At 34.6% G+C, this 27,607-nt stretch overlaps 1 protein-coding gene and 1 long non-coding RNA gene across 2 annotated transcripts; one reads left to right on the forward strand and one right to left on the reverse strand.

The window, feature by feature from the left end:
* Nucleotides 1-9,921: 9,921 nt before the first annotated feature.
* On the reverse strand, nucleotides 9,922-10,563 carry LOC140139330 (uncharacterized). The gene has a single exon (XM_072161111.1). It carries the CDS (start codon nucleotides 10,561-10,563, stop codon nucleotides 9,922-9,924), a length of 642 nt encoding a protein of 213 aa, XP_072017212.1.
* Nucleotides 10,564-18,561: 7,998 nt separating this feature from the next.
* Nucleotides 18,562-25,114, forward strand: LOC140139554 (uncharacterized). The gene is made up of 3 exons (XR_011857164.1): nucleotides 18,562-18,655; nucleotides 20,224-20,290; nucleotides 24,952-25,114. It is a non-coding gene; the product is annotated as an uncharacterized lncRNA (long non-coding RNA).
* Nucleotides 25,115-27,607: the final 2,493 nt, after the last annotated feature.

The raw sequence follows: 27,607 nt of genomic DNA on the forward strand, positions 1-27,607 counted from the left end.
GACACGCCCTAATACACATATCAGATGATGGGCTAAATACTATTCAAATAAAGAGCTTTTAATCGATTTTGCGTTTTTCACGTATCGTGTCCTCTGATGTGCAATGTCCACGCCCGCTTTCGTCAATGCACATAGACCATTTTGGGAAAGTCGAATATTCTTTTAAATAAACTATACAATTGATCAACACTCTAATGATTTATTAGCAAATCATTATGAAAGCAAATTGCATGTAATTTAAAAATCAAATATAAAGAACTAAAGCGTCAGTGAATGAAAAAGAAAAAACGCCGTTGAGGGCGCTAAAACACTTCATTAAGTAAAATGATTATTTTTTTCATTAAATGTGACCACTTGTATAGGGTCAATAAAGATATGTCAATGTATGCAAAATGTGCATCTTGCACCACCATACTGCGATTTTGTGCACTAAAATGAATCCCTATTAAGTATCACCCTCTTTCATCATTGCATGCTTAATTAAACATTAGCTCTTGGAAGTAGCTACGATCAGTAGCGTTACCAGGATTGTTGGGAGGGAGAGGGGCGTGGGGGTTGGTTTAAGGGGAAATGTGACTAAAATGTACCTATATAGGCTAAAAGTACAAGCCCTAAATGTCTAAAATATCACGGCGGGCCCCGGGGGTCGAGCACGTGGGGGAAGGGCAATATATCCCACAGGAGCAGCTTCACCCACACCTTCCCCACTACGCCATTGGTCCCATGTAAAGTAGGAGGACAGGTTCAGCATGTAAACCATTCGTGAATTTTAGTACGTATTAGCTTGCAAATTATGCAAATGTGTTAATGTTATTACTGCTGACAGCAATTATGAAATTATTCATTAATGTTTAAAACAGTAATTATGCAACTTTTATCGGAGTATGGTAACTTTGTGGAGCAGGGTCATTTGGTGTCACGGAAATTATGCAATTTATTATTGCTATCTACTGAACACAGTTATTAGGTAATTTATATGGCAATCTACTGGAGACGGCAATTAGGCCCTATCTAATTAATTCTGGGAGTAAGTATATTCATTTTTGGATTTGGGGTCTGGGGTAAGGGGTAAGGGTCATTTTGGGTTAAAGAAAATTTTTAGGGTAACTGTGGCGTCAGTAGTCATTTTGTGGTCACTTTGAAGACAGACTAATTAAGGTCCCTTTGTGGAGCAGCGTCATTTGGAGTCACTATCTACTGAAGACAATATTGATATCGTTATCTATTGAATACAGTGATCAATTGTATATTGCTATCTACCGGAGACAGTAATTATTTAATGTATTCTTATGAAGACAGTCATAATAGAATAATTATACTGAATCTACTGAAGAAGAAGTATGTATGTTATTATTGTTATTATACTGACAGTAATCATTCAATTCATTATTACTATCTATACTATAGAAAGCAGTAATTATGTAATTAATCATTACTGTATAGGTCTATACGCTATTGGTGCCAAGTGGATTAGGAGGACGGGCAGCGTATGTAAACCTTGCTATAATTAGGCCTATGTTAATTAATCCCATTTACACTAAAAAATGTTATTGTTTTTTACCTGGATGCATAAAAGGGGCGATATATCACATAAGCTCGAGTAAAATCCATAATCTATTTAACTAACATAAATCCCCTTTAAGATAACTAAATGAATTATGACTATAAAAACGCCTATACTTTAAAAATATAAAACCTTGAAATTATTTTGGGATACGTTACTGTCACTATACTATTATAGTGGGTTTCTTTAAGGCCTACCGTACATTGTACATTTTTTTTATTGGTTTGCATTTTGATTTTGTAACTGTTACGGTAAAGCCACTTTAGGCCTGCTTTTATATAAGGTATGTAATATAGGCCTAATCGCATTAGTAATTTTAGAAACGCCTTTGTAGAATCCGCATGACCGAAATCTAATACGCTAGCTAATCTAGTATCCCAGACATTTTTCCTAAATGCATATGCATTTTGGGATCATCACATGATGGCGCCCTACTCATTCACTCCAGCCGGGGTATGTTCCCTATTAAACATGTTAAAGTGCCTTACACATGTTTTAAAGAACAGAATGTTCAGTTACTATACTGTAGCCTGTACTGGTACATAATAGGCATAATTATGATTATTTCATAGTGTACATTTAGAGACAAAGCAATAATAATTCCTGTTTTACTATTACTGAAGCTGTGTACAAAAAAATAGTAAGATACGTCAAGCAAATTGTGGGTAACAAAAATGGCAAACAAGTGCGTGCAGAGATTTATTTTTAAAGGCTATATATAAATTCTATAGGTCCAATCTGTAATAGAGATTATGAAATAGCTTGTAACTTTCATTTGGCGAGGACTTTAAAATGATGACTGTTAATGTACGCGCACGAAGAGTTTATGTTTAATTTTAAAAAATAAGAGGGGGAGGGTAAAAGAGCAATATGTTTAGAAGCGATTCGTGAATGTAGTAAAAACAAAGTCTGATTTTTGTTTTTTTCTTCTTGAAATATAGGCCTACCTCAATTTAAAATTGTTACGTATTATGCCTAATGAGACTGTCGTCTAGTATAAAGGGTATAATACAGTACAGTATTATACTGTATAGGCCTACATAATATCACAATAGCAGTGAGGACTGTGCACTAAAATGATGCGATGACCCGGGGCGATGACATGATCAAAGTGTATTGAAGGTCTGTGTTTGTAGGCCTTATACATGCACAGAAGGGCGAGAACTCACAAAACGAAAAAATAAAAAAAAGGTACACAATTTTTTTTTTACTTCGTATCCGCGTGAATATTTCTCACACTTTTATATAGTTTGGAGCAAATTTTTGGAAAAGGAAAATCGTGATTATGAAACCCGGGGGGCACTCAACTTTGGAAGTGACGGTATGTGCCTGTCAATAGGCCCCCTCTTTTGAAGTCGACTATACCCGATGACCCCTTTTTTAAGAGTCATACCATATGACCCCCCTTTTTTAGTTCCGGCTACCCAATGACCCCCTTTTTTGGGTTGAGGCCACCCAATGACCCCCTTTTTTCTAGAATAGCATCATCAAAATGTAACCAAAAAATGCAGAAACTGTCAAATTTTGCTCAATTTTTTCAAAATTATGCCGAAATTTTGAAAATTTTCTACCCGATGACCCTTTTTTAAAAATCTTATACTCGATGACCCCCTTTTTCAAAATATTGTACCCAATGACCCCCTTTTTTTTATTTTGTTTGTACCCAATGACCCCCTTTTTTTAAAATAACGCTTTGTACCCGATACGGCCCCTACTTCGCGACTCCGGTAGGCACATACCCCTCACTTCCAAAGTTGAGTGCCCCCCCCGGTTATGAAAACATGAATACAAATGTGCATAATTAAGAATTAAAGTTTAAGTTAGAATAAAATATGATTTTCATTATCATGTAAAGGCAGTCTACTGTTGGAGGGGCACTACATATAGCATTACAATGAAGGGCGTATGTTCAGATTAAGAATCCATAACTTCGGCCTAACCTAAATCTTATTTAATAGTTGTTTTAATTGCAAACTTTATACACATTCTTGATTTTGTAAAATGAGTTGATTAGCAAAAAAGCCATAGGTCATGGTTATAGGTATAATATCCTAACCAAAAGTGTAATTATAGGGCGGGAAGATTCCATTTGCTTTATTTCACAATTTAGTGATTAGTGAAACTGTAGAATCAAGCCTGGTCGTGAGAAAGGTTGAATCATGCGAAGTGTTTTAATATGGAGCAGACTCAAATAAGGGGCTATTTATAACTTTTTATCGGTAGCCAAACTTTGGTGGCAAGAAGAGGTCCCTTTGGCACTTTTTTGCAGGTCACTTTTAGCGAAATTAAGAATTAAAGAAGCATAAATCTTCCTTTAAAAGTAATTAAATAGATTTAGAGTCGAATTTATAAGACCTGAACATACAAAGAGCTACCAAAGTTACTCCTATGAGCTGAAGTTATTTCCTTTTACTGTAATTATTTTAAGGGAAGCACCCAAAAGTTATATAATATGAAGTCCTATGAAAGTCCTTTTACCATATTTACAGACCTGTTTTATTTACAAATGTAATTGATGTTTAACTCCTCCCCTCTTTTTGGCTCTAAAAATCTCTTCAAGAACATTAATTTCTAAGTAGCCAAGTTTATAAAGTTTAAAGTGTGTGTTTGTATTTTACTTCTGATACATGTGCATTTTTCTTTATACAGACAAAGTTACCCACCGTTAAAACCCTTGTTAAATATATCATTATATAAACTATGAAATATAAATAAATAAATAAAAATAAATAAATAAATAAATAAATAAATAAATAAATAAATAAATAAATAAATAAATAAATAGATAAATATCCGTTACATCTTGAATTTTATCATTGCATGTGATGAGCATTAAATTTACCAGCACCAAGGATCATGGTGTTGTTATTTTACATTTAGTTGTCTCATCTTTATGATGTATCGTTCTTTTAATATTAATGAATAAATAAGTAAATAGATAAATTTCTCATCTTTATAGAATGTATCGTTCTTTTAGTATAAATAAATAAATAAATAAATAAATAAATAAATAAATAAATAAATAAATAAATAAATAAATAAATAAATACATTTTTATCATTGCCCGTGATGAGCACTAAACGATTATGGCGTTGTTATTTTGCATTTAGATATCTCATCTTCATAGCATGTATCGTTGTTTTAATATTAATAAATATATAAATAAGTAAATAAATAAATGTCCCATCTTTATAGGATGTATCATTCTTTAAATAAATAAATAAATAAATAAATAAAAATAAATAAATAAATAAATAAATAAATAAATAAATAAATAAATAAATAAATATAAATATATAATTATATAAATATATAAATAGATATATAAATAAATAAAGGAAAGAATAAAATAACAATGCCCCAATTCTTCACAAGTCTGCTTTTAAACGTGTATCACGCATTGGGATTGTACAATACACATTAAAAAAATCATACCAATTGGGGCAAAATACTCTCTTTTTTTATTTATGAAACGTAAAAATTAAACAATTTTACAAAAGAGCGCACTCTACCACTGACCTCACCAACACATCAGAATATTTACACTCATCCACACCCACCTCATACCCATCCCCACCTTATTACTTCACCCACACCCCGACACACGAATAAGCCTACGCCTATCAACCAAAGCAAAGAATACACACGTATACGCACCTCCCTGAACCACACACTACACCCCCTCAATATAACCCGTGTTTTGCAATTTGTCACGTTGTAACAACAGAGGGCGCTGTGATTGAAATGCATGGTGTTTTAGGACGCATAACCTTTGGCCCCTTATGCGCAATAGATGTCCTCTGATCACTGACGTTTCTATGAAAATGTCCGCTTATAGCCAATATATGTCCCTTTACGTCAACATATGTCCGCTAATAGGCAATGCAAAAAGGTCCACTTACGTCAATGCATTGCCTATCAGAGGACATATGTTGACGTATAAGGACATCTATTGAGCATTAGCGGACAATTCACATTAAGGACCATTACTACTACTACTAATACTACTACTACTACTACTACTACTACTACTACTACTACTACTACTACTACTACTACTAATAATACTACTACTACTACTACTACTACTACTACTACTACTATTGACATTTAATACCGCGACGAAAACCAAAACAATTTGCACAAAAGGCGCATGAAAACAAAACAATGGATGAAAACAAGAAAAATATAATACATAAAACATCATAACATCAGATAAAGTCCAAATCAAGCAAAATGAATACAGTTACCAGTGGTGTACCGTGACCGCTCCTACCCCGGGGGGGGCTGAAGAAAATTCAATTTTGCCGTCCCTTACCCAACAGCCCGAAAACGTGGACCCCATTTTTTTTTCGGTGGTTTGTGAAAAGTGAAGAGCAAAAAAAAAAAAAGAAAGAAAAAAGGGTTTTAGACGCTAGCGCCCTAAAAGCAACACATTTTGATCTATAGTGGTTAGTACCATTTTTTCACAATTGTTTATACTTTTTCATTTTTTTTTGTCCATTTTTGTTTGCCAATTCTTTTTGCCGCCCCTTCGGTTTTTGATGCTCCTGTTTTTGCTGCCCCTTCTTCTTCCGCCGCCCCTTCGTTTTGGCCGCCACCTGCTTTTACCCCGGGGGCTCGCGCCACCAAAGCTCCCCCCCCCCCCCAAATACACGCATGATTACTGATTGAAAGCAATATTCAATGAACAAATGCTGTTTAAGCAGTTTCTTGAAAATGTCAATTAAAGAGGCGGTTTTGATATGTTCCGGTAATGCATTCCATAGTTTTGGTCCATAAGGACAAAACAAGAAAGTATGTCTCAGACACATTTGGTAAAAAAGCTAAGTGCTATGCGATTTTTTATTTTTTATTTTTTTAAGAAAATGAGCTATGCGATATGCGATATTTACTTATATTGGGGTTTTTTTGCAGACATAGCACGATATTTATGTACTTTTTGATATAACATAACAGAAACATAGTAATGTACATACACAATGAATAGTTTTGTTTGTCTCTTTTACAATCATGGCGAAATGTGTACAAAAAGTAACAACCAAACTGCAAAAAAAGACAAAATTGAATCGCTATACGATACTGAAAAAAAAAAAATGAACATATGCGTAGCGCTAAGCGCTAAATTGGATTTCGCATAGCAATGCGCGCGGGTGTCTGAGACATACATTCTTTTTTTTCTTGGCCTAACAAGAAAATGATGAGTCAGCAAAGGTTGAATTCTTGGTCTTGTGCTCAGTGAGTATGAAAGAAGTAGTCGAAGTTGAACGAAGACGACGATGAGATGTTGAAACATGAAGCAAATCTGAAAGGTACTCAGGTGCTGTCGACTCCTGAACTAAGCATTGTAGAAAAAAAAGACAATTTACTTTTTTATTCCCTGTGAAACAATTTGAGGTACATTACATCATTATAGGACTACTTTTAAGTTTGGAACCCAATGTGACTTTCGACCCCTCGTGGGAACCACAGGGGGCATAGAATAAAAATGGAACCGATCAAATTGTTATCATTTCAGGTTTAAGGATGCAAAAAAACATTGGTTCCATGTTTGTAGGAAAGTGAAATCCCAAACCCATAGGGCCCATTGCGCCACGTACTATTTAATTAGGAATGAAGTAAAAATTTAACTTACATTTATCAGAAATGGTAAAAAATGAAAAAGTTGATTTAAATCAGTGACTTTTGGACAAAAATCATGTGATGTAATGGCGATTTAAATCAATGTCATTTAAATCAAGCAACCCTGGGGTTTTTTTTTATCATAAAGTGTTATAATTAAAATGACGTTATGATAAAAACTTTGCTCAAGTAACCTTAGGCCTCATTAAATGGCAGTAAAAACTTGTATAACTTTATAATTATTTCACGGCCTCATTAAATGGCAGTATAAAACTTTCATCAAGAGAATAATAAAACCAGCGTAGAGTTTCCTGTAATGGTATCAATCATAATAAGCTAATGTGTTTTCGGTAATCTTATATTCAACCATGTAGGCGGGCGATATTATTTCACGAAAATTAAAAAAGTTGCCTGTAATTCTATCGTTTCTAGTAAGCTTACTGTGTTGTGTTAATCTTGCAACTAAAACACCAGGCAAACGATACTGTTATTAATAATATTAGGTAATTGGTATCATATCATTTAAAGGACACGTAATTTTTTATTCTAATATTTTACTAGAGTTGATTATGAGAAAAATAGTTTGTACAATGCCATTTTGATGGGGTAAAGCGTGACGGGTATGAGGCTGTCAATCGAGACAACCACCTTCAAGGGCGATAGGCATAACCCCTCCCTACACACCCCCACACACCCCTACCCAAACAACATACCCCGAGCACATACCCCACACACCCCTAGTCAAATTGGGTTTGCACGAAGGAGAAAGAAAGAAAGAAAGAAAGAAAGAAAGAAAGAAAGAACTGAGAAAGAAAGAAAGAAAGAAAGAAAGAAAGAAAGAAAGAAAAAAGAAAGAAAAAACAAAGAAACAAGGAAAGAAAGAAGGAAAGAAAGAAAGAAAGAAAGAAAGAAAGAAAGAAAGAAAGAAAGAAAGAAAGAAAGAAAGAAAAGAAAGAAAGAGAGAAAAGAGAAATAAAGAGAAAGGAGAAAAATAGAGTTCAATAGTGTTATATTCGGAAAACTGCGACAATTTCTAGCATTTTACCGCTTACGATTGTTTCAGGCGAAGTACAGAAAAACTTGATCTGAGACTGTGAACACTTTAGCATAGGCCCTACCCAAGTGCGGGTAAAGCAGCGTTTAAAACTCTGTCGGGTTCTGTTTTAAGCAATTTTGACATATATACATTTTGCTCGAATAACCTCGACTACCAGGGGGAATCGTCCCTCGGCCATCCCCAGAATGGGTCAAAGCGCTGCAGAGAAAAATGATTTGATACATTGGGCGATTTTGAAATGTAAATATTGGAAACATTTTTAGACTCCAAAGGGGAACCCCCATCGGCCACCTCCGGTCGGGTAATGCGAATTAAAGAATATGCCCCCCCGCCACCCAGGAATATGGGTTCTGGGTCCACCACTGCAGATATAGGGTCCACAACTTATCCCCCCCCCCCCTAAATACCTATTAAAATAAATCGATAAATATTTGGTGTAAAAAGGTATGGGTAGCCTTATTTGTTTTACACATATGCACCAAATTATAGCGTCACACGTCATTGCGTTCAGTCACAATGGTTCATTATGTAAAAAAGAGACCGTTTTAAGGGATGGGGTATGAACGTTTGGACAGTATTTATTGTGGGACATTAGAGCACATCAGACATATCGAATTGCATTCTGGATACGAAGAATGTCCTTCTGATATCAAATACTTTTGATTTTTTGAAATTCGCCATGTAATACACATTTTATGGCAAATCATTAAAAATTGATATTTTTGATATTTAACAGTACTCGAAGTAAACTTTATAAATCTGATGATTTATACTTAAAGTGTATGTACGTGGGATGAAAAGCCGACGATCAATTGAAAATTGTGACCTTTCGTATTGAAGATATGGATTTTTCCCCAAAACACCAAAAAAAAATAGGTCTTTATGGGAAAAAAATCCATATCTTCAATATGAAAGGTCAAAATTTTCAATTGATCGTCGGCTTTTCCTCCTAGCTACATACACTTTAAGAATATATCATTAGATTTTATATAAAAACAAAATTCGAGGATTATATCAAAAATGTGAAAAATATCAAATTTTAATAATTTGTCATAAAATTTGTATTATATCGTGAATTTCTAAAAATGAAAATTATTTGATATCAGAAAGACATTCTTCGTATTCAGAATGCAATTCGATATGTCCGATGTGCTCTCAGGTCCCACAAAAATACTGTCGAAACGCTCAAAACGCTCATTCCAGATCCCTTAAAGAGTGTTAAACGTTGCATCTTAGTCCATAGGCATGATATGAGTCAATTCTCACACAATGCAGTAGGCCAAGTCTACTCATGCGTTTGTTAAAGAAAATCTGACTGCTATGGACTCAGGTGCAACTTTTAAAACGGCCTCTTTTCTTACACAATTAGCCATTGTGACTGAACGCAATGATGTGTGACGCTATAAATTGGTCCACATGTGTAAGACTGAACTGAATTGAACTGATAGAGCTAGTTGTTAAATATACACAAAGACCAGATGGAAAATGTCTTGTGCTTTCACCAGCGAGATCATCGGTTGATTGCCACCTGTCTTGGGGAGTTTCGGCCCTCTTATAATCAAGACTCCCTCGAGGTGGGGGGCCGGCAGTGAAAGAAACACCACCTCCCGCTGGTGAGCTACTAAATAAAACTAAAACTCTGCTTCTAGCATCTGTTGCTAAATAAACAATCTGCTTCTCAGAAAATGAAACCGACTTCGAAGGGGTAGCAAGAAGCCTTCCAACCTCTATCCTTGCATTCTGCTCTCAATTCTGAATACTTGGTCAATTTTCTCTCATGAGCTTCATCAATGTTGTCTTCCCATGGAACAGTCAGCTCTCCAATGATCACTTCTTTTCCAGCCTCTGACCATATGACAATATCTGGACGGAGTGTGGTGATCAATATCTCTCTTGGAAATCCTCCTTTGCCAGCCAGATCAGCTCTAATACACCAGTCATCTGCTGAAGAAAGGATGCTCGATCTTGAACTGGAACTATATGACCTGGACTGAGAGCCCTCCTTCACAAATGATATGTAACGCTTGGTATTGTTTGGAGCTTGTGAAACATTATTTTGATCAACTTGCAGCTTGACTGCCTCCACTAACAATCCGAGGACGTTATTGTGCCTCCAGGTGTACATACCACTCGCAAGAGCAGGTGTACATGCACTCAGAATATGCTGCAAAGTTCCCTTCTTTCCACACGCAATGCAACAATCCGTCTTGTCCTCATACCAGACGCTCAGGTTGGCTGGTGTTGGTAATAGGTCATATGTTGACCTGCACAGAAATGAGATGCGAAGAGGTTCCATCTGCCAGAGCACGCTCCAAGACATGTTGCGTTGTTCAACATTCTCCCACCGTGTCCAAGCGCCTTGCTTAGCTTGACCTACTGCTGTAGCCAGTCTCTTCTCCTCTTCTACATATCTTTTTACATTTTTACATTTAATTAAATATTTTTCGACTTATTTTTAAAAAATTATTAGGGGGAACTTATAAGTTGTGGTCCCTATATGATCGCATTACATTTTGTGATCCACTCCCATCACACACATCATTTAGTTCTTGGTATAAGACTAGTGAAAGTTTCACATTAAGTTGGTATTAAATCAGGCTGAACATGGAACAAAACTATAATTTACGTCAAAAGGGCTATGTACACATGTGTATCATTGAGTTCTTGGTATAAGACTAATAAAAGTTTTACAATATAAAGTTGGTAATCACGCTCAACATGGAACTAAATAAAACAATTTACGTCAAAAGAGCTATGTACAATATGCATCAGTGAGTTCTTGGTATAAGACTAAAAAGTTTAATGATGCTTAACATGGAAAAAATCAGTTGTAGCCATTTACGTAGAAAGGTTGATTAACACGTGTATTGTTACATTGGCAGTAATCATGGTAATTGAGATAATTAAAAAGCGCACGGTTGAAATTAATAGCCCGATATAGAAGAGTCACGAATTGCACATCAATCACAAAACTGACATGTTCCTTCTTGTTTTTTAGGGTTTTTTTTTCGCTTTTTAATAAGCGATAATGTGGTCTTTTAAACTAAATGTGCGATATTTTTTCGTAACCTTTTGGGCCACTTGGGGGTTATTTTTGATCCCGCATTTCTAAGTGTGCACCTGCCTAGGGTCCTCTTAAGTCTTTAAAAATTCCATATTGTATATTTTAAGTACCATATTTAGAATCGGCATGAAAAATGCATTAAAATGAGTACAAACAAGCCTTGTATTGGTTCAGTAGTTCTTTGAGAAAAAAAACTCGGACTTTTTATGTTGACGAAGCCTTAACGATTTTCATTCAATTCAAACCTTTCCTGACAGTTATAATTAATATTATTTCAGCATTTTGAGTAATTAAATTTAATTATAACTGTCAGGAAAGGTTTCTGTCCATTTTCAGCCGAAATAACAGGATAAAGTGAAAGAAACCACAATGGCTATATTGACAGTTTAATTTAATCCTAGAAAAATTTAAGGGGGTTGTACCACCTCCTAAGATTTTGTCTCCGTCATAAAAAAAGAATTCATAAAATTCATTCAGAATCGTAAACTTTAATAGTTTAAGAACACAAAACAATGCATGGGTGATTTTTCAACAATACTTCATTTTTGAGCAATATTACTTGTACGTATTGGGGGTAACGTATCAGTGGTAACGTACCTGTGAAACCCTTTCCCATCTTTGTCTTAATCGTGCAAGTGTAAAAACTGACCGACTTAATAGTAATACCCATACTTGATCAGTCATCACCCAATGTACTAAAGTCTGGTATGGTATTTGGCTTCATTTATCACAGCGTTTTTTCCGAGGGGAGTAGAATTTAGGCAACGTATCTGTGACGGCATGAACGTACCGTAACGTCAGGACTTTTGCCATTAATAGACCTGATTTTTTTTTTACTTTGAAACCATTGTGTTATGTTCCATATATAATATATAACTATGGAGCCTGCTTGATCCATCACATATGAGAACATTCATCTAGCCAATTGTTTTCACAGATTGTTATCCATTAGAAATATGGTAACGTATCTGTGAACAATATTGGCGACATAGTCTGAAAGACATGTTGGAAAAATTTAATAATCTGTGTTGTGATGATTTATACTTTATAATTAGGGCATGATACCAGCTAATGAAAAGTACCTAGCTATAATCCAGTATATGCGCGCATGTTTAGAGAGCAGGGGCACATTATACGGAACACACCTTGGCTGGCGACATGGAGGAAAACAATGGACATGTATAATCAGCTTTATTGTTTTATACTTTCTGGGCATGTTACAACCTCAAGCCTCACACATTTTAAAAAGCAACTCCCAAGTATAAGTTATATTAATAAAAGTTATTTCTTTCTGACGAAACAAGTCTGAATACGACTTGAAACTATGGGAGACACATATTTGGCATTTTGAACACTTTATCGGAAAATGTGCCCTAAGCTAATCGTGGGATTTTTTCATAATCTTTTGGGCCATCCGGGGATTAATTTTGACCCCACATTTCTAAGTGTGCATCTGCCAAGGGTCCTCTTAAGTCTGCGGCAGATGACGTTTAAAATTTTCTTTAAAAATTCTATATTGTATATTTTGATTACCACATTTGGAATCAGCATGAAAAATGCATTAAAATGAGTACAAACAAGCCTTGTATTAGTTCAGTAGTTCTTGAGATAGTTCTTGATATTTTGAGAAAATATCTCAAAACTCGGACTTTTTATGTTGACGAACTATATGGCTAGCATCCCAAGCATTACCCCTATAAAAAGTTCAATCTTTTAATAAAAAGTGTACAATATTTGTGTTTAAAGCCTTAACGATTTTCATTCAACTGAAATTTTGTTATTTTTTACTCAAAATGCTGAAATAATATTAATTATAACTGTCAGGAAAGGTTTATGTCCATTTTGAGCAGAAAAAAATTAATAACAAGATAAAGTGAAAGAAACCACAATGGCTATGTTGACAGTTTAATTTAATCCTAGAAACATTTAAGGGAGTTGTACCACCCCCTAAGATTTTGTCTCCGTCATAAAAAAACGACTTAAGCTAATCGTAGATCCATCCTTTGCGCTCATTCTAGTGATACAAAACTTTGCTAAATTTATATAAATTAGGCTAATACAGTGGCAATAATAAGACGTTGCAACCTTTATGCTAAAACTTTGATAACTTTATATTATCATACATAAGATAAAATGGCAATATAAAACTTACCAAACTTTATGGTAAAATTTTTCCAACTTTAAGTACTTGTAGGTATGATGAAATGACAAAATAATACTTCAATAACTTGATGATAAAAACTTTGCTCACTTTTAATCACTTTAGGCAAGATAAAAAGGCAGCATAAAACTTTGATAACTTTATAATTACTTTACTTGATGATCAAAAGGCAGCATAAAACTTTGATAACTTTATAATTACTTTACTTCATGGTCAAAAGGCTGCATTAAACTTTTATGAAGAGAATAATAGAAAATATTAAAAACAGGCTAGAATTACCTGTACTGACATCATTTCTAATAAGCTTACGAGTTTTTGTTCATATTTAGCTTTATACCATGTAGGCGGACGATATTATTTCACGGAAATTAAAAAAGGTAATTAATTGTGATCTTTTCTAGAAAAGTTGTCTGTAATTCTATCATATCTAATTTAGATAATAATAACGATATTCGGCTATTCTATATCAAATCCACATTCCCCCTGTGGACGATTTTGGAAATATCTTCCACAGTGGGAGCATGCATTTCAAGTGGAATAAACAAATTAGGGTAACTCTATTTGAATTCCATACACCCTCTGAGAAAGATTTAGCCAGAATTTTCCACAGAGGGAGGCGTGCATGAGTTTCAAATAGAGTTGGTTAATGTGATGATTCCATTTGAAATTCATACTCCCCCTGTGGAAGATATTTATAAATTCTTCCACGGGGGAGTGTGAACTTTAAATGTATTAGCCCGTGTAATGCTAGCTCAGTGTAATCTCGCTTAGGTGCTATACAGGGGGTGCAACTCCTATATTGGCATGGGCATTTGCTTTGATTCTCAAAATACATAGGCCTAAAAGCTTTTGAGTGGAAAATAATCTGGCCAAAAATAACTATAAGAGCGAAGGGTTTCTGACTGAAAGTGAAGACTTAACAGATTATACGCCTACTGAGTAAAAATTATAAAGTCATATTTGTACAAAATCGGGGCCTTATTGAATTAGATATGACTTACAGGAAAAGGGACTGGAGAACATGCTTGATTATAGGCCTATACTATTCAATGCACCACTTAGGGGATGTATGGGGCCTCTAATTGGGGTTGTGCCGGGGAGGTGGAGGGCTTGAAATACTGCCGGAATGGTGCAAATGAGGGACGACAACTGCACATAAGCATGATTATTGTATCCATATTAGAATGCCTCCCCCGGAGCCTCCACTTCTGATCACTGCCTATTAATCATAAATCTGACGTTTGAAACTGGTGGGATTTTCACGTGATGGGGAGTGGTATCACGTGACGGGGAGTGGTCCCACTTGATGCAGGGTCTATTTACCTATAAATGCTGACTTTGGTGAGCGCGAAATCAGTCGCACCTCGGCACTTCATGAAGCTAAGACCTGTGTTCTCTACTTGCTGTTCCAATTGCCTGGATTTGGTGGAGCATTCGGCATCAAAGCGTTATCAAAAGAAGAAGTTATCCACAAAATAAGCTAACCTATTCAGCATTTTGTTTTGGATACGTGACCATCTTCTTGGAGGATTTGAACGGTATTCAGTCAATTGGAGCCTCTAACTTGGTCTGGGAACTTGGTAAGTCAATTACTTAACATTTATCAGATTATTCGTTGAATCTTTGTTTTAATCATTAATTTTATATTAGTTTATCTTAACATTTGTTTGCTATATACATACTGAGAACGGAAAGATGAAGTAAGCTAAACATGTGTGTTTTATGTTTATTTATTAACTGTCTAACTTGATCTAGACCAATATATTTATGGAGAGCAATGCAGCTTTTACTATTAACGTGTTTCTTGTTAAATACCGTTATTTTATTAATAGCTCTACATTTTAATAGTTGAGCCTTAAATTTTTGTGATATAAAAGAAGAAATTCATTTGACTGAGAACATCAAATCATGATTGCCACCACAAACTAATCGTTACATGTTGTGGGTATAACATTTAAATATAGTGTTGTGAGCAGGGGATTTATAATTTATTTATTTCGTAATTCTCTCTTTCAAATGCTAAAGTATAGTTTGTGGTAAATATGTGATTTACAGACTATGACTTTGCTTTTTTTTCAATGAGTGTTTGTGTGTGGGGTTGGTTTGTGTGTGTTCAATGCTAGTTAACTCTCTTCACGCGTGTGTCGACTGCAGACGACAAGTTTCAATTTTTTTTTTTTAATTCAAAAATTTCAGAAATGTAAATTTTCATGACCGTATTTGGAATCAGCATGAAAAATGCATTAAAATGAGTACAAACACGCCTAGTATTGATCCAGTAGTTCTTAAGATAGCTCTTGATATTTTGAGAAAATTGAGCATTTTCATGACCATTTAGAATCGGTATGAAAAATGCATTACAATGAGTACAAACAAGCTAGTTAATATTTTTAATTCATTTGTATTTCGTCAGCAAAATGAAAGATCGTATGTGCTTTTGAATTGTATGCCATCAACGATATTAGGTTCTTTTTATGATGTTTTTGTTCGCCTTTATTGTTCTAAAATTTTTGAGGTTTTTTGTAGATCTCTGTATGAAAAGACCTGCTGTATTCTTTGCCATTATGTAGCAGTAATAAAGGAAAGTAGTAGTATGGGGTGGGTGTGTGGGTGGGGTGGGGGTGTGTGCACGGGTGTGGGCTGGGGTGAGGTTGTGGGGTGGTTTTTATGACTTGCGTTTTTTCATAGTGATAAGTAGGACATACTCATCCGTTAATTATTAAGGCAAAAAACGGAACCCTAACGTAGTTTAGTTCATTCGCTAACACGTTTGTTTGTCAGTTTGTTTGTTAACACGTTCGTTTGTCAGTTTGTTTGTTAACACGTTTGTTTGTCAGTTTGTTTGCTAACACGTTCGTTTGTCAGTTTGTTTCGTTAAATATTAAGGCAAAAAACGGAACCCTAACGTAGTTTAGTTCATTCGCTAACACGTTTGTTTGTCAGTTTGTTTGTTAACACGTTCGTTTGTCAGTTTGTTTCGTTAAATATTAAGGCAAAAAACGGAACCCTAACGTAGTTTAGTTCATTCGCTAACACGTCCGTTTGTCAGTTTGTTTGTTAACACGTTCGTTTGTCAGTTTGTTTGTTAACATGTTTGTTTGTCAGTTTGTTTGCTAACACGTTCGTTTGTCAGTTTGTTTCGTTAAATATTAAGGCAAAAAACGGAACCCTAACGTAGTTTAGTTCATTCGCTAACACGTTTGTTTGTCAGTTTGTTTGCTAACACGTTCGTTTGTCAGTTTGTTTCGTTAAATATTAAGGCAAAAAACGGAACCCTAACGTAGTTTAGTTCATTCGCTAACACGTTTGTTTGTCAGTTTGTTTGTTAACACGTTCGTTTGTCAGTTTGTTTCGTTAAATATTAAGGCAAAAAACGGAACCCTAACGTAGTTTAGTTCATTCGCTAACACGTCCGTTTGTCAGTTTGTTTGTTAACACGTTCGTTTGTCAGTTTGTTTGTTAACATGTTTGTTTGTCAGCTATATCAGAGGTGCGTACTTCATATTGCCATCAAGTCTAATTTCAATGTATATATCTAAAGAGTCGGTAAATTGGGTAGTTTTCCTTATTATGCCGATGAGATTCATTCATACCATTTTGTATTTTGTAATCTGAATTTAGATGTAACCAGATTAACATCAACATTTGTAATTGGATTGAAAACCTGTTATCTTGTAATATCGTAATTCAAATTCATGATCATCCTCCTCATACATCATATTGGATTATATGATTTGTATTAGGCCTATTATTATTAGTGTTAGTGTTATTATTATTATTATTATTATTATTATTATTATTATTATTATTATTATTATTATTAGTGTTATTATTAGTGTTAGTGTTATTATTTGTATTATTATTATTATTAGTAGGCCTATTATTATTATTATTATTATTATTATTATTATTATTATTATTATTATTATTATTATTATTATTATTATTATTATTAATATTATTATTGTTATTATTGTTATTATTAGTGTTATTATTATTATTATTATCATTATTAGTGTTAATATTATAATTATTATTATTATTATTATTATCATTATTATCATTATTATCATTATTATCATTGTTATTATTATTATTATTATTATTATTATTATTATGATTATTAATTATTATTATTATTATTATTATTATTAGTAGTAGTAGTAGTAGTAGTAGTAGTAGTAGTAGTAGTAGTAGTAGTAGTAGTAGCAATAGTAGTAGTAGTAGTAGTAGTAGTAGTAGTAGTAGTAGTAGTAGCAGCAGCAGTAGTAGTAGTATAATTATTAGTATTATAATGTCATCGTGTGTGTTATTGTCACTATGATGATGACGATGATCAATCATCATCATCATCATCAATATTGATATTATTTAAATTGGATTTGGATTACTATCATCACCATCATCGTCGTCGTCAGCTATTCACTATGGTCATCATCATCATCATCATCATCGTCATTATCATCATCATCATCATCATCATCATCATCATCGTCATTACTGTCGTCATCATCATCGTCATCATCGTCGTCGCCGTCATTGGTCATCATCATCGACATTAATTTTATTGTTCTTGTTATTATCATTATTAATTTTACTATTATTATTGTTATTGGTATTATTATTAATTTTTTTATAATTTTATTATTATTATTTGTGTTGGTAAAGTTGGTTGTACTGATTTGTTTCCGTGTTCAGAACCCGTATCCTACAGCATAGCACAAGCTTGTATAATACACTAGCACAGGCAGCGTTGAAAGTACCAGAAATATGTTTGTTACACTGGCAGGGGGGCAGCAGGATGCAGTGAGGGGAGGGCAACAATTTAAATTTCCCAATTTTTGCCCTTTATAGTGGAATCTTTCGCGATCGTGTTTCGCCAACGCTTGGATACAGGGACCAATACAGCACTGCCACTGTGATACATCCTGTATTTATTTGTGGCACTCGTGTGTGACAAATTGGAGGTTTTTTTATATTATTATAGATTGTGAAACGCCCTGTGGTTCTTGGTTGAGACTCATTTTATGTATAAAATCATAGAACTATAATTACTGATCATATTAAATCACACTTTTTTCCTGTTATAGGAAGGACGTATATACGTTACGATCACCATAAAAACTTTGACGGATTTGGGCTGGCCTTGTATTGGTGAATTCTGAAACTGAAGCTGGGACATATCTGGTTAGTGCAAATGGCAGGGTTCCCCCTTGGTCCTTCCCACCCTCAGGAATGCAAATGGCAGGGTTGCCCCTTGGTCCTTCCCACCCTCAGGAATGCAAATGGCAGGGTTCCCCCCTCGGTGCCACCCATCCTCGGGAATGCAATTGGCAGGGTTCCCCTCGGTCCCACCCACCCGCGGGAATGCAAATGGCAGGGTTCCCCTCGGTCCCACCCACCCGCGGGAATGCAAATGGCAGGGTTCCCCCTTCTGCCCCCCACCCTTGGAAATGCAAATCTCAGGGTTCCCCCTCCGTTCCACCCATCCTCGGGAATGCAAATGGCAGGGTCCCCCTCGGTCCAACCCACCCTCGGGAATGCAAATGGCAGGCTTCCCCCTCGGTCCCAAACACCCCGGGAATGCAAATGGCAGGATTCCCCTCCGTCCCCCCCGCCCCCGGGAATGCAAATGGCAGGGTTCCCCTCGGTCCCACCCACCCCCGGGAATGCAAATGGCAGGATTCCCCCTCGGTCCCACCCACACCCGATAATTTAAATGGTAGCCCCCCTCCCCGGTCCCACCCACCCTCGGGAGTGCAAATGGCAGGATTCCCCCTCGGTCCCACCCACCCCCGGGAGTCCAAATGCAGAGTCTCCCCTCGGTCCCACCCACCCTCGGGAATGGAAATGGTAGGGTTCCCCCTCGGTCCCACCCACACCCGATAATTTAAATGGTAGCCCCCCCCCCTCGGTCCCACCCACCCTCAGGAATGGAAATGGCAAGGTTCCCTTCGGTGCCACCCGCCCCCGGGAATGCAAATGGCAGGGTTCCCTCAGTCCCACCCACCCCGGGAATGTAAATGGCAGGATTCCCCCTCGGTCCCACCCACACCCGATAATTCAAATGGTAGCCCCCCCCCACCCTCGGTCCCACCCACCCTCGGGAATGGAAATGGTAGGGTTCCCCTCGGTCCCACCCACTCCCGGGAATGGACTCCCCCCTCGGTCCCACCTACGCCCGGGAATAGACACAATCATTTCGAGATGGACTCGCGCGAAACGTTCCTTAATCATTTTGCTGTTTTAGCCTACCCTATACGAAAGTAAGCTGCAACTTACTCTTGCATTAATTATGGACTTACACATTACGCGTAGTAACGGCTACCTTTTCGTTAATTTGCCAAGATGATTTAAATAAGTTCTTATAAATAAATATGAGATATTTTCCATTTGTAGTGTTCCTGGAGCATATAGCTTGTTTGCTAACCTCTAAGTGGTGTGTTCATGACATTTATTATTGTAAGGCTCCCGGAGCATAACATGTGGAAAGAATCTTCATTTTGCGCTGTAAATTCAGGTGTGCGTATTGATATAATAATACGAAATTACTGTTTTCTAAACACAACAAATCTGTGTTAATCCTTTTTGGTACAACGACATTTATTTTATATTATCATATTATTATGGCTCCAAATAGATTTACCTTTAGTTGTATGTTGTTTAATGGAAAATAAATAAATTATTCAAAATATTCAGATATTGGTTATTTAATATTTATTAATCTTTATATTGATTTATTATGTTACATACAGAGAAAGAAGAAATCTTGGCTTGTCATTGGAGGAAAAATATTCACAAATTACTGTCAAGAAGAAAGGGGTGAGTTGTCCAACTAAAAATCAAGTTAAAACAATAAGATTTTGTTTTTTTTTCCACAAAATGATATTAATTTTTACTACTACCATTTACACTTACTTGTGTGCCCAAGTAAGAAGGTAACTGATTCATTCCAGCCGCTGTATCTTGTGAATGATTGAATCGGCTGATTAAATGTCGAGATCCCAAATTTTATTTTTAAAATCTCGGATATTTGTCTCAAATTTAACCTTATTTTTTGGAGGATGTTTTCGTACCATCAAAGTACATTACAATCAATTAAACTGAATTGGGTGTATTTTAATACATTTGGGTGTATTCTTTATACATTTGGGTGTATTCTTAACATTTGGGTATTTTTGGAGGGTATTTTCGTCTCATCAAAGTACGTTACTATTAATTAAGCTGAATTGGGTGTATTTTTAATACATTTGGGTGTATTCTTTATACATTTGTGTGTATTCTTAAAACATTTGGGTGTTTTTGGAGGGTGTTTTCGTCTCATCAAAGTACGTTACTATTAATTAAACCGAATTGGGTGTAATACATTTGGGTGTGTTCTTTATACATTTGGGTGTATTCTTAATACATTTGGGTGTTTTTGGAGGGTGTTTTCATCTCATCAAAGTACGTTACTATTAATTAAACTGAATTGGGTGTATTTTTAATACATTTGGGTGTATTCTTTATACATTTGGGTGTATTCTTAACATTTGGGTATTTTTGGAGGGTATTTTCGTCTCATCAAAGTACGTTACTATTAATTAAACTGAATTGGGTGTATATTTAATACATTTGGGTGTGTTCTTTATACATTTGGGTGTATTCTTAATACATTTGGGTGTTTTTGGAGGGTATTTTCGTCTCATCAAAGTACGTTACTATTAATTAAGCTGAATTGGGTGTATATTTAATACATTTGGGTGTATTCTTTATACATTTGGGTGTATTCTTAACATTTGGGTATTTTTGGAGGGCATTTTCGTCTCATCAAAGTACGTTACTATTAATTAAACTGAGGGCTGCTCTCCAGCAAATTTTGCAATTGATTAATAGTGTACGTAACCTTACACATTGAAATGTAATATATTAATTAATTAATATTTTATTTAATATATTAAGATGACGCTGACTTGTGTTTAATTAATAAATTAACTATTAGAATACTTATGTGACACTAGTAATTATTTTATTAATTACTATATTGTTAAAATGACACTAATTTGTGTATAAATTAATGGATTAGTTGCCTAATAAACATAATACTAGAAGCTAATATACCGGTAATATATAAATTAATTAATTTGTTTACTCAAGGTGACACAGACATTTATTTATTCGGTGTTGAAAGGTTATTGTTTGACTAATTAATATATTATTAAGGTGACACCGACTTGTAATTAATTAATCAATACGTTGTTAAAATGTAATTAGTTGACTAATTAGTATAATATTACGGTGACACTGATTTGTAATTAATTATTGGGTAATTAGTTGACTAATTAATACTACAAATGTGACACCGACTTGTAATTAGTAAATTAATTCGTTGTTAAAAGTTATTAGTTGACTAATTAGTATAATATTACGGTGACACTGATTTGTAATTAATTATTGGGTGATTAGTTGACTAATTAATACTACAAATGTGACACCGACTTGTAATTAGTAAATTAATTCGTTGTTAAAAAGTTATTAGTTGACTAATTAGTATAATATTACGGTGACACTGATATGTAATTAATTTTTGGGTAATTAGTTGACTAATTAATACTACTAATGTGACACCGACTTGTAATTAGTAAATTAATTCGTTGTTAAAAAGTTATTAGTTGACTAATTAGTATAATATTACGATGACACTGATTTGTAATTATTTTTGGGTAATTAGTTGACTAATTGATACTACTAATGTGACACCGACTTGTAATTAAAGAATTAATCCGTTGTTAAAAAGTTATTAGTTGACTAATCAGTATAATATTACGGTGACACTGATTTGTAATTAATTATTGGGTAATTAGTTGACTAATTAATATTTCTAATGTGACACCGACTTGTAATTAGTAAATTAATTCGTTGTTAAAAGTTATTAGTTGACTAATCAGTATAATATTACGGTGACACTGATTTGTAATTAATTATTGGGTAATTAGTTGACTACTTAATACTACTAATGTGACACCGACTTGTAATTAGTAAATTAATTCGTTGTTAAAAGGTTATTAGTTGACTAATTAGTATAATATTACGGTGACACTGATTTGTAATTAATTATTGGGTAATTAGTTGTCTAATTAATACTACTAATGTGACACCGACTTGTAATTAATTAATTAATTCGTTGTTAAAAGGTTATTAGTTGACTAATTAGTATAATATTACGGTGACACTGATTTGTAATTAATTATTGGGTAATTAGTTGACTAATTAATACTACTAATGTGACACCGACTTGTAATTAGTTAATTAATTCGTTGTTAAAAGTTATTAGTTGACTAATTAGTATAATATTACGGTGACACTGATTTGTAATTAATTATTGGGTAATTAGTTGACTAATTAATACTACTAATGTGACACCGACTTGCAATTAATTAATTAATTAATTAATTCGTTGTTAAAAAGTTATTAGTTGACTAATTAGTATAATATTACGGTGACACTGATTTGTAATTAATTATTGGGTAATTAGTTGACTAATTAATGCTACGAATGTGACACCGACTTGTAATTAGTTAATTAATTCGTTGTTAAAAAGTTATTAGTTGACTAATTAGTATAATATTACGGTGACACTGATTTGTAATTAATTATTGGGTAATTAGTTGACTAATTAATACTACTAATGTGACACCGACTTGTAATTAATTAATTAATTCGTTGTTAAAAGGTTATTAGTTGACTAATTAGTATAATATTACGGTGACACTGATTTGTAATTAATTATTGGGTAATTAGTTGACTAATTAATACTACTAATGTGACACCGACTTGTAATTAGTTAATTAATTTGTTGTTAAAAGTTATTAGTTGACTAATTAGTATAATATTACGGTGACACTGATTTGTAATTAATTATTGGGTAATTAGTTGACTAATTAATACTACTAATGTGACACCGATTTGCAATTAATTAATTAATTAATTAATTCGTTGTTAAAAAGTTATTAGTTGACTAATTAGTATAATATTACGGTGACACTGATTTGTAATTAATTATTGGGTAATTAGTTGACTAATTAATGCTACGAATGTGACACCGACTTGTAATTAGTTAATTAATTCGTTGTTAAAAAGTTATTAGTTGACTAATTAGTATAATATTACGGTGACACTGATTTGTAATTAATTATTGGGTAATTAGTTGACTAATTAATAATACTAATGTGACACCGACTTGTAATTAGTAAATTAATTCGTTGTTAAAAGGTTATTAGTTGACTACTTAGTAAAATATTACGGTGACACTGATTTGTAATTAATTATTGGGTAATTAGTTGACTAATTAATACTACGAATGTGACACCGACTTGTAATTAGTTAATTAATTCGTTGTTAAAAAGTTATTAGTTGACTAATTAGTATAATATTACGGTGACACTGATTTGTAATTAATTATTGGGTAATTAGTTGCCTAATTAATACTACTAATGTGACACCGACTTGTAATTAGTAAATTAATTCGTTGTTAAAAGGTTATTAGTTGACTACTTAGTAAAATATTACGGTGACACTGATTTGTAATTAATTATTGGGTAATTAGTTGACTAATTAATACTACGAATGTGACACCGACTTGTAATTAGTTAATTAATTCGTTGTTAAAAAGTTATTAGTTGACTAATTAGTATAATATTACGGTGACACTGATTTGTAATTAATTATTGGGTAATTAGTTGCCTAATTAATACTACTAATGTGACACCAACTTGCAATTAATTAATTAATTAATTCGTTGTTAAAAGGTTATTAGTTGACTAATTAGTATAATATTACGATGACACTGATTTGTAATTAATTTTTGGGTAATTAGTTGACTAATTACTACTACTAATGTGAGACCGACTTGTAATTAGTTAATTAATTCGTTGTTAAAAGTTATTAGTTGACTAATTAGTATAATATTACGATGACACTGATTTGTAATTAATTTTTGGGTAATTAGTTGACTAATTACTACTACTAATGTGAGACCGACTTGTAATTAGTTAACACAATACTAAGGTGCATACATGGCTAACCAAATCCTTGACCAAACAAGTCCCATTTTTGGCCAACTTTGAAGCGTGCGCTTTTCAATTCACTGTTATGCTTGCATGCACAGTGTGGCAGAATTATTGTGCAGCCACTGTGACATCCCAAGTTATATAAAATAAATTAATTAATATTTAATTGAAAGAAGCAGAAGAAGACACCATTTGTCATACATTGCTAGATTAAAAGGTAAAATATTTAACACAATACTAATGTGATGTAATATATTAATGAATTAAATTAGTTGACTATTTCATAGAATACTAAGATGACACCCACATGTGATAAATAAATTAAGTTAGTTCATCACTATTTAATAAAATAAGGCGCCCCTAACTTGAGTTAACTATGAATTGATAATTGAAATCGACAATAATATTTTCGGTTCCCTGTTCTTTCTTTTGCAGTTTTCGGCTCTTTCAAGATTGCGGATCACCTAGACGGACGACCCAAGCACCTGAGTCTACAGCTTTTACATCTTAAATAACTCTCTTGTATTTATTATATTATATATCTTGTATTTATTGTATCATATATCTCTATTTATTATATTATATATCTCTATATAAAATCCAAATCTCTACATAATATTGTAAGTAGATAATAATTTCTTTGCCATAAGCCACAAATCATTAATTGGCAGTTGATTGTGAATGGTAAGTTGTTAACCCATAGACCGTAATAACAAGCAGTAAGGTTTTTTTTTTATCGCGTTAGTCACTAATTCTCACCAAATAACATTGTATTTTCATCCTCAAAATATCACTTTCCTAAACTGTTCCCTGAATCTAGAAAAACAATGTTTCCTAAACAAGCAATTCTGGTTATTATCATATGGTTCACAACCATCACTTGTAAAGATACCCTGGACGATGAGAGTCTTAATTCCCCTGAGCCCCGTACCATCACACAGACCGGATATACCCTGGACGATGAGAGTCTTAATTCCCCTGAGCCCCGTACAATCACACAGACCGGATATACCCTGGACGATGACAGTCTTAATTCCCATGAGCCCCGTACCATCACACAGACCGGATATACCCTGGACGATGAGAGTCTTAATTCCCTTGAGCCCCGTACCATCACAAAGACGGCATATACCCTGGACGATGAGAGTCTGAATTCCCCTGAGTCCCGTACCATCACACAGACCGGATATACCTTGGACGATGAGAGTCTTAATTCCCCTGAGCCCCGTACCATCACACAGACCGGATATACCCTGGACGATGAGAGTCTGAATTCCCATGAGCCCCGTACCATCACACAGACCGGATATACCCTAGACGATGAGAGTCTTAATTCCCCTGAGCCCCGTACCATCACACAGACCGGATATACCCTAGACGATGAGAGTCTGAATTCCCCTGAGCCCCGTACCATCACACAGACCGGATATACCCTAGACGATGAGAGTCTTAATTCCCCTGAGCCCCGTACCATCACACAGACCGGATATACCCTGGAAGATGAGAGTCTTAATTCCCCTGAGCCCCGTACCATCACACAGACCGGATATACCCTGGACACGGTTGTTGTCACTACATCAATTACACCTACAGATACTGTTCTGTCAACTGAAAGTGACAAAGCGACAGAATCTGATATTTATGTTGAATCTTCCTCACAACAAAATGATGAAACCAAACCAACCAACCTGCCTTTATATCAAAGCTCAACTCAATTAACTACCACCATGAAGGCAGACATGGTGGAAACTACCACACATTCGGATGTTTCTAGGGCTACTACTGCACAAAAAACAACACAATTTTCGTCCACTGTTCAGAGTGTAATTGATGCATGTGACATTGATCAAACTCTAATTGTTTCTACCGACCATATCCAACTTGGTACATTTACTGGCCTAAATGACTGCAATATTTCGGTTACTTCCAAAAATAGTACAGCTCTTTCTGTCAGAATACTGCATTCAGGTGTCCAAACTGTGTACTCTTATTTCTATATAGAAATGTTAGGAAATGAAACCCAACTATGTCAAGGTCGATATGCGCTAGTGTCAAGTGAACATGTCCCTTGCATGACAGTTTTCAGTGGAAGCCAATTTAGATTGAATTTTCAGAATACCGAGATATTACTTGAGATACATGCTGAAGATGTAGAAATGTCAACTTGTTTTGACAATTTTTCTGAAAAGGATGCAATATGTGAACTGGCTTTATACAGAGACCTTGTCGGGCAAATTGAACAGAACATGAAATATACAATCATAGATTACCATAGGTACTGGGAGATCCATTTCGGTAAAAGAGACATAATTATCTTCTCTAAAGTAACTAAGCACCAAACTGAGTGTGAATGTAATAACTGCCTCCTGTCTGCATGCACATGTACATTGGGTACAAGAAAATGGCTGTATTCATGCATTAACGAGGCCACACATGAGAACAGTGCAGATCTGATTGTGTATAAGCCAGCTATTTTGGGCCTATCATTTGCTAACACTGGTTTAAGTAACATTCAACAACATGTGTTTGACGGTTTTGACACACTGAAATATTTAATCCTTGACCACAACAAGATTCAGGTACTTCCTTCCAATTTGTTTCAGAATTTACAACAACTAGACATACTTGACTTGAGTTCCAACCATTTGACTTACTTGACATCTAATATGTTTCATTCATTGGTTAGGTTGCGTCATCTTGACCTGAGTCAAAATAACATCTACACAATACCAGTGAATGTGTTTGAATCACTAGATGACATATTTTACCTTAACTCAAGTCATAATGTATTGAACTCATTGCCAGATGGAGTATTCACCTCACTAGTCGCAATTGGGGCAATTGACTTGAGTCATAATGAATTGACTTCATTACCAGGTGGAATATTCACATCAATAAGGTATCTAGATGGGATCATTGACTTGAGTCATAATAACTTGACCACAATACCAAATGGAACATACACCTCACTACACAGGATATATGGGACCCTTGATTTGAGTCATAATAACATGACCACAATACCCAATGGAATATTCACCTCACTATACAGGATACATGGGACCCTTGACTTGAGTCATAATAACATGAC

The sequence above is a fragment of the Amphiura filiformis genome, chromosome 18 (genome assembly GCF_039555335.1).
Source record: "Amphiura filiformis chromosome 18, Afil_fr2py, whole genome shotgun sequence".
Lineage (NCBI taxonomy): Eukaryota > Metazoa > Echinodermata > Ophiuroidea > Amphilepidida > Amphiuridae > Amphiura > Amphiura filiformis.

Coding starts and splice junctions, on each gene's coding strand:
- LOC140139330 (XM_072161111.1), bottom strand. CDS start 10,563: ATGTCTTGGAGCGTGCTCTGGCAGATGGAACCTCTTCGCATCTCATTT.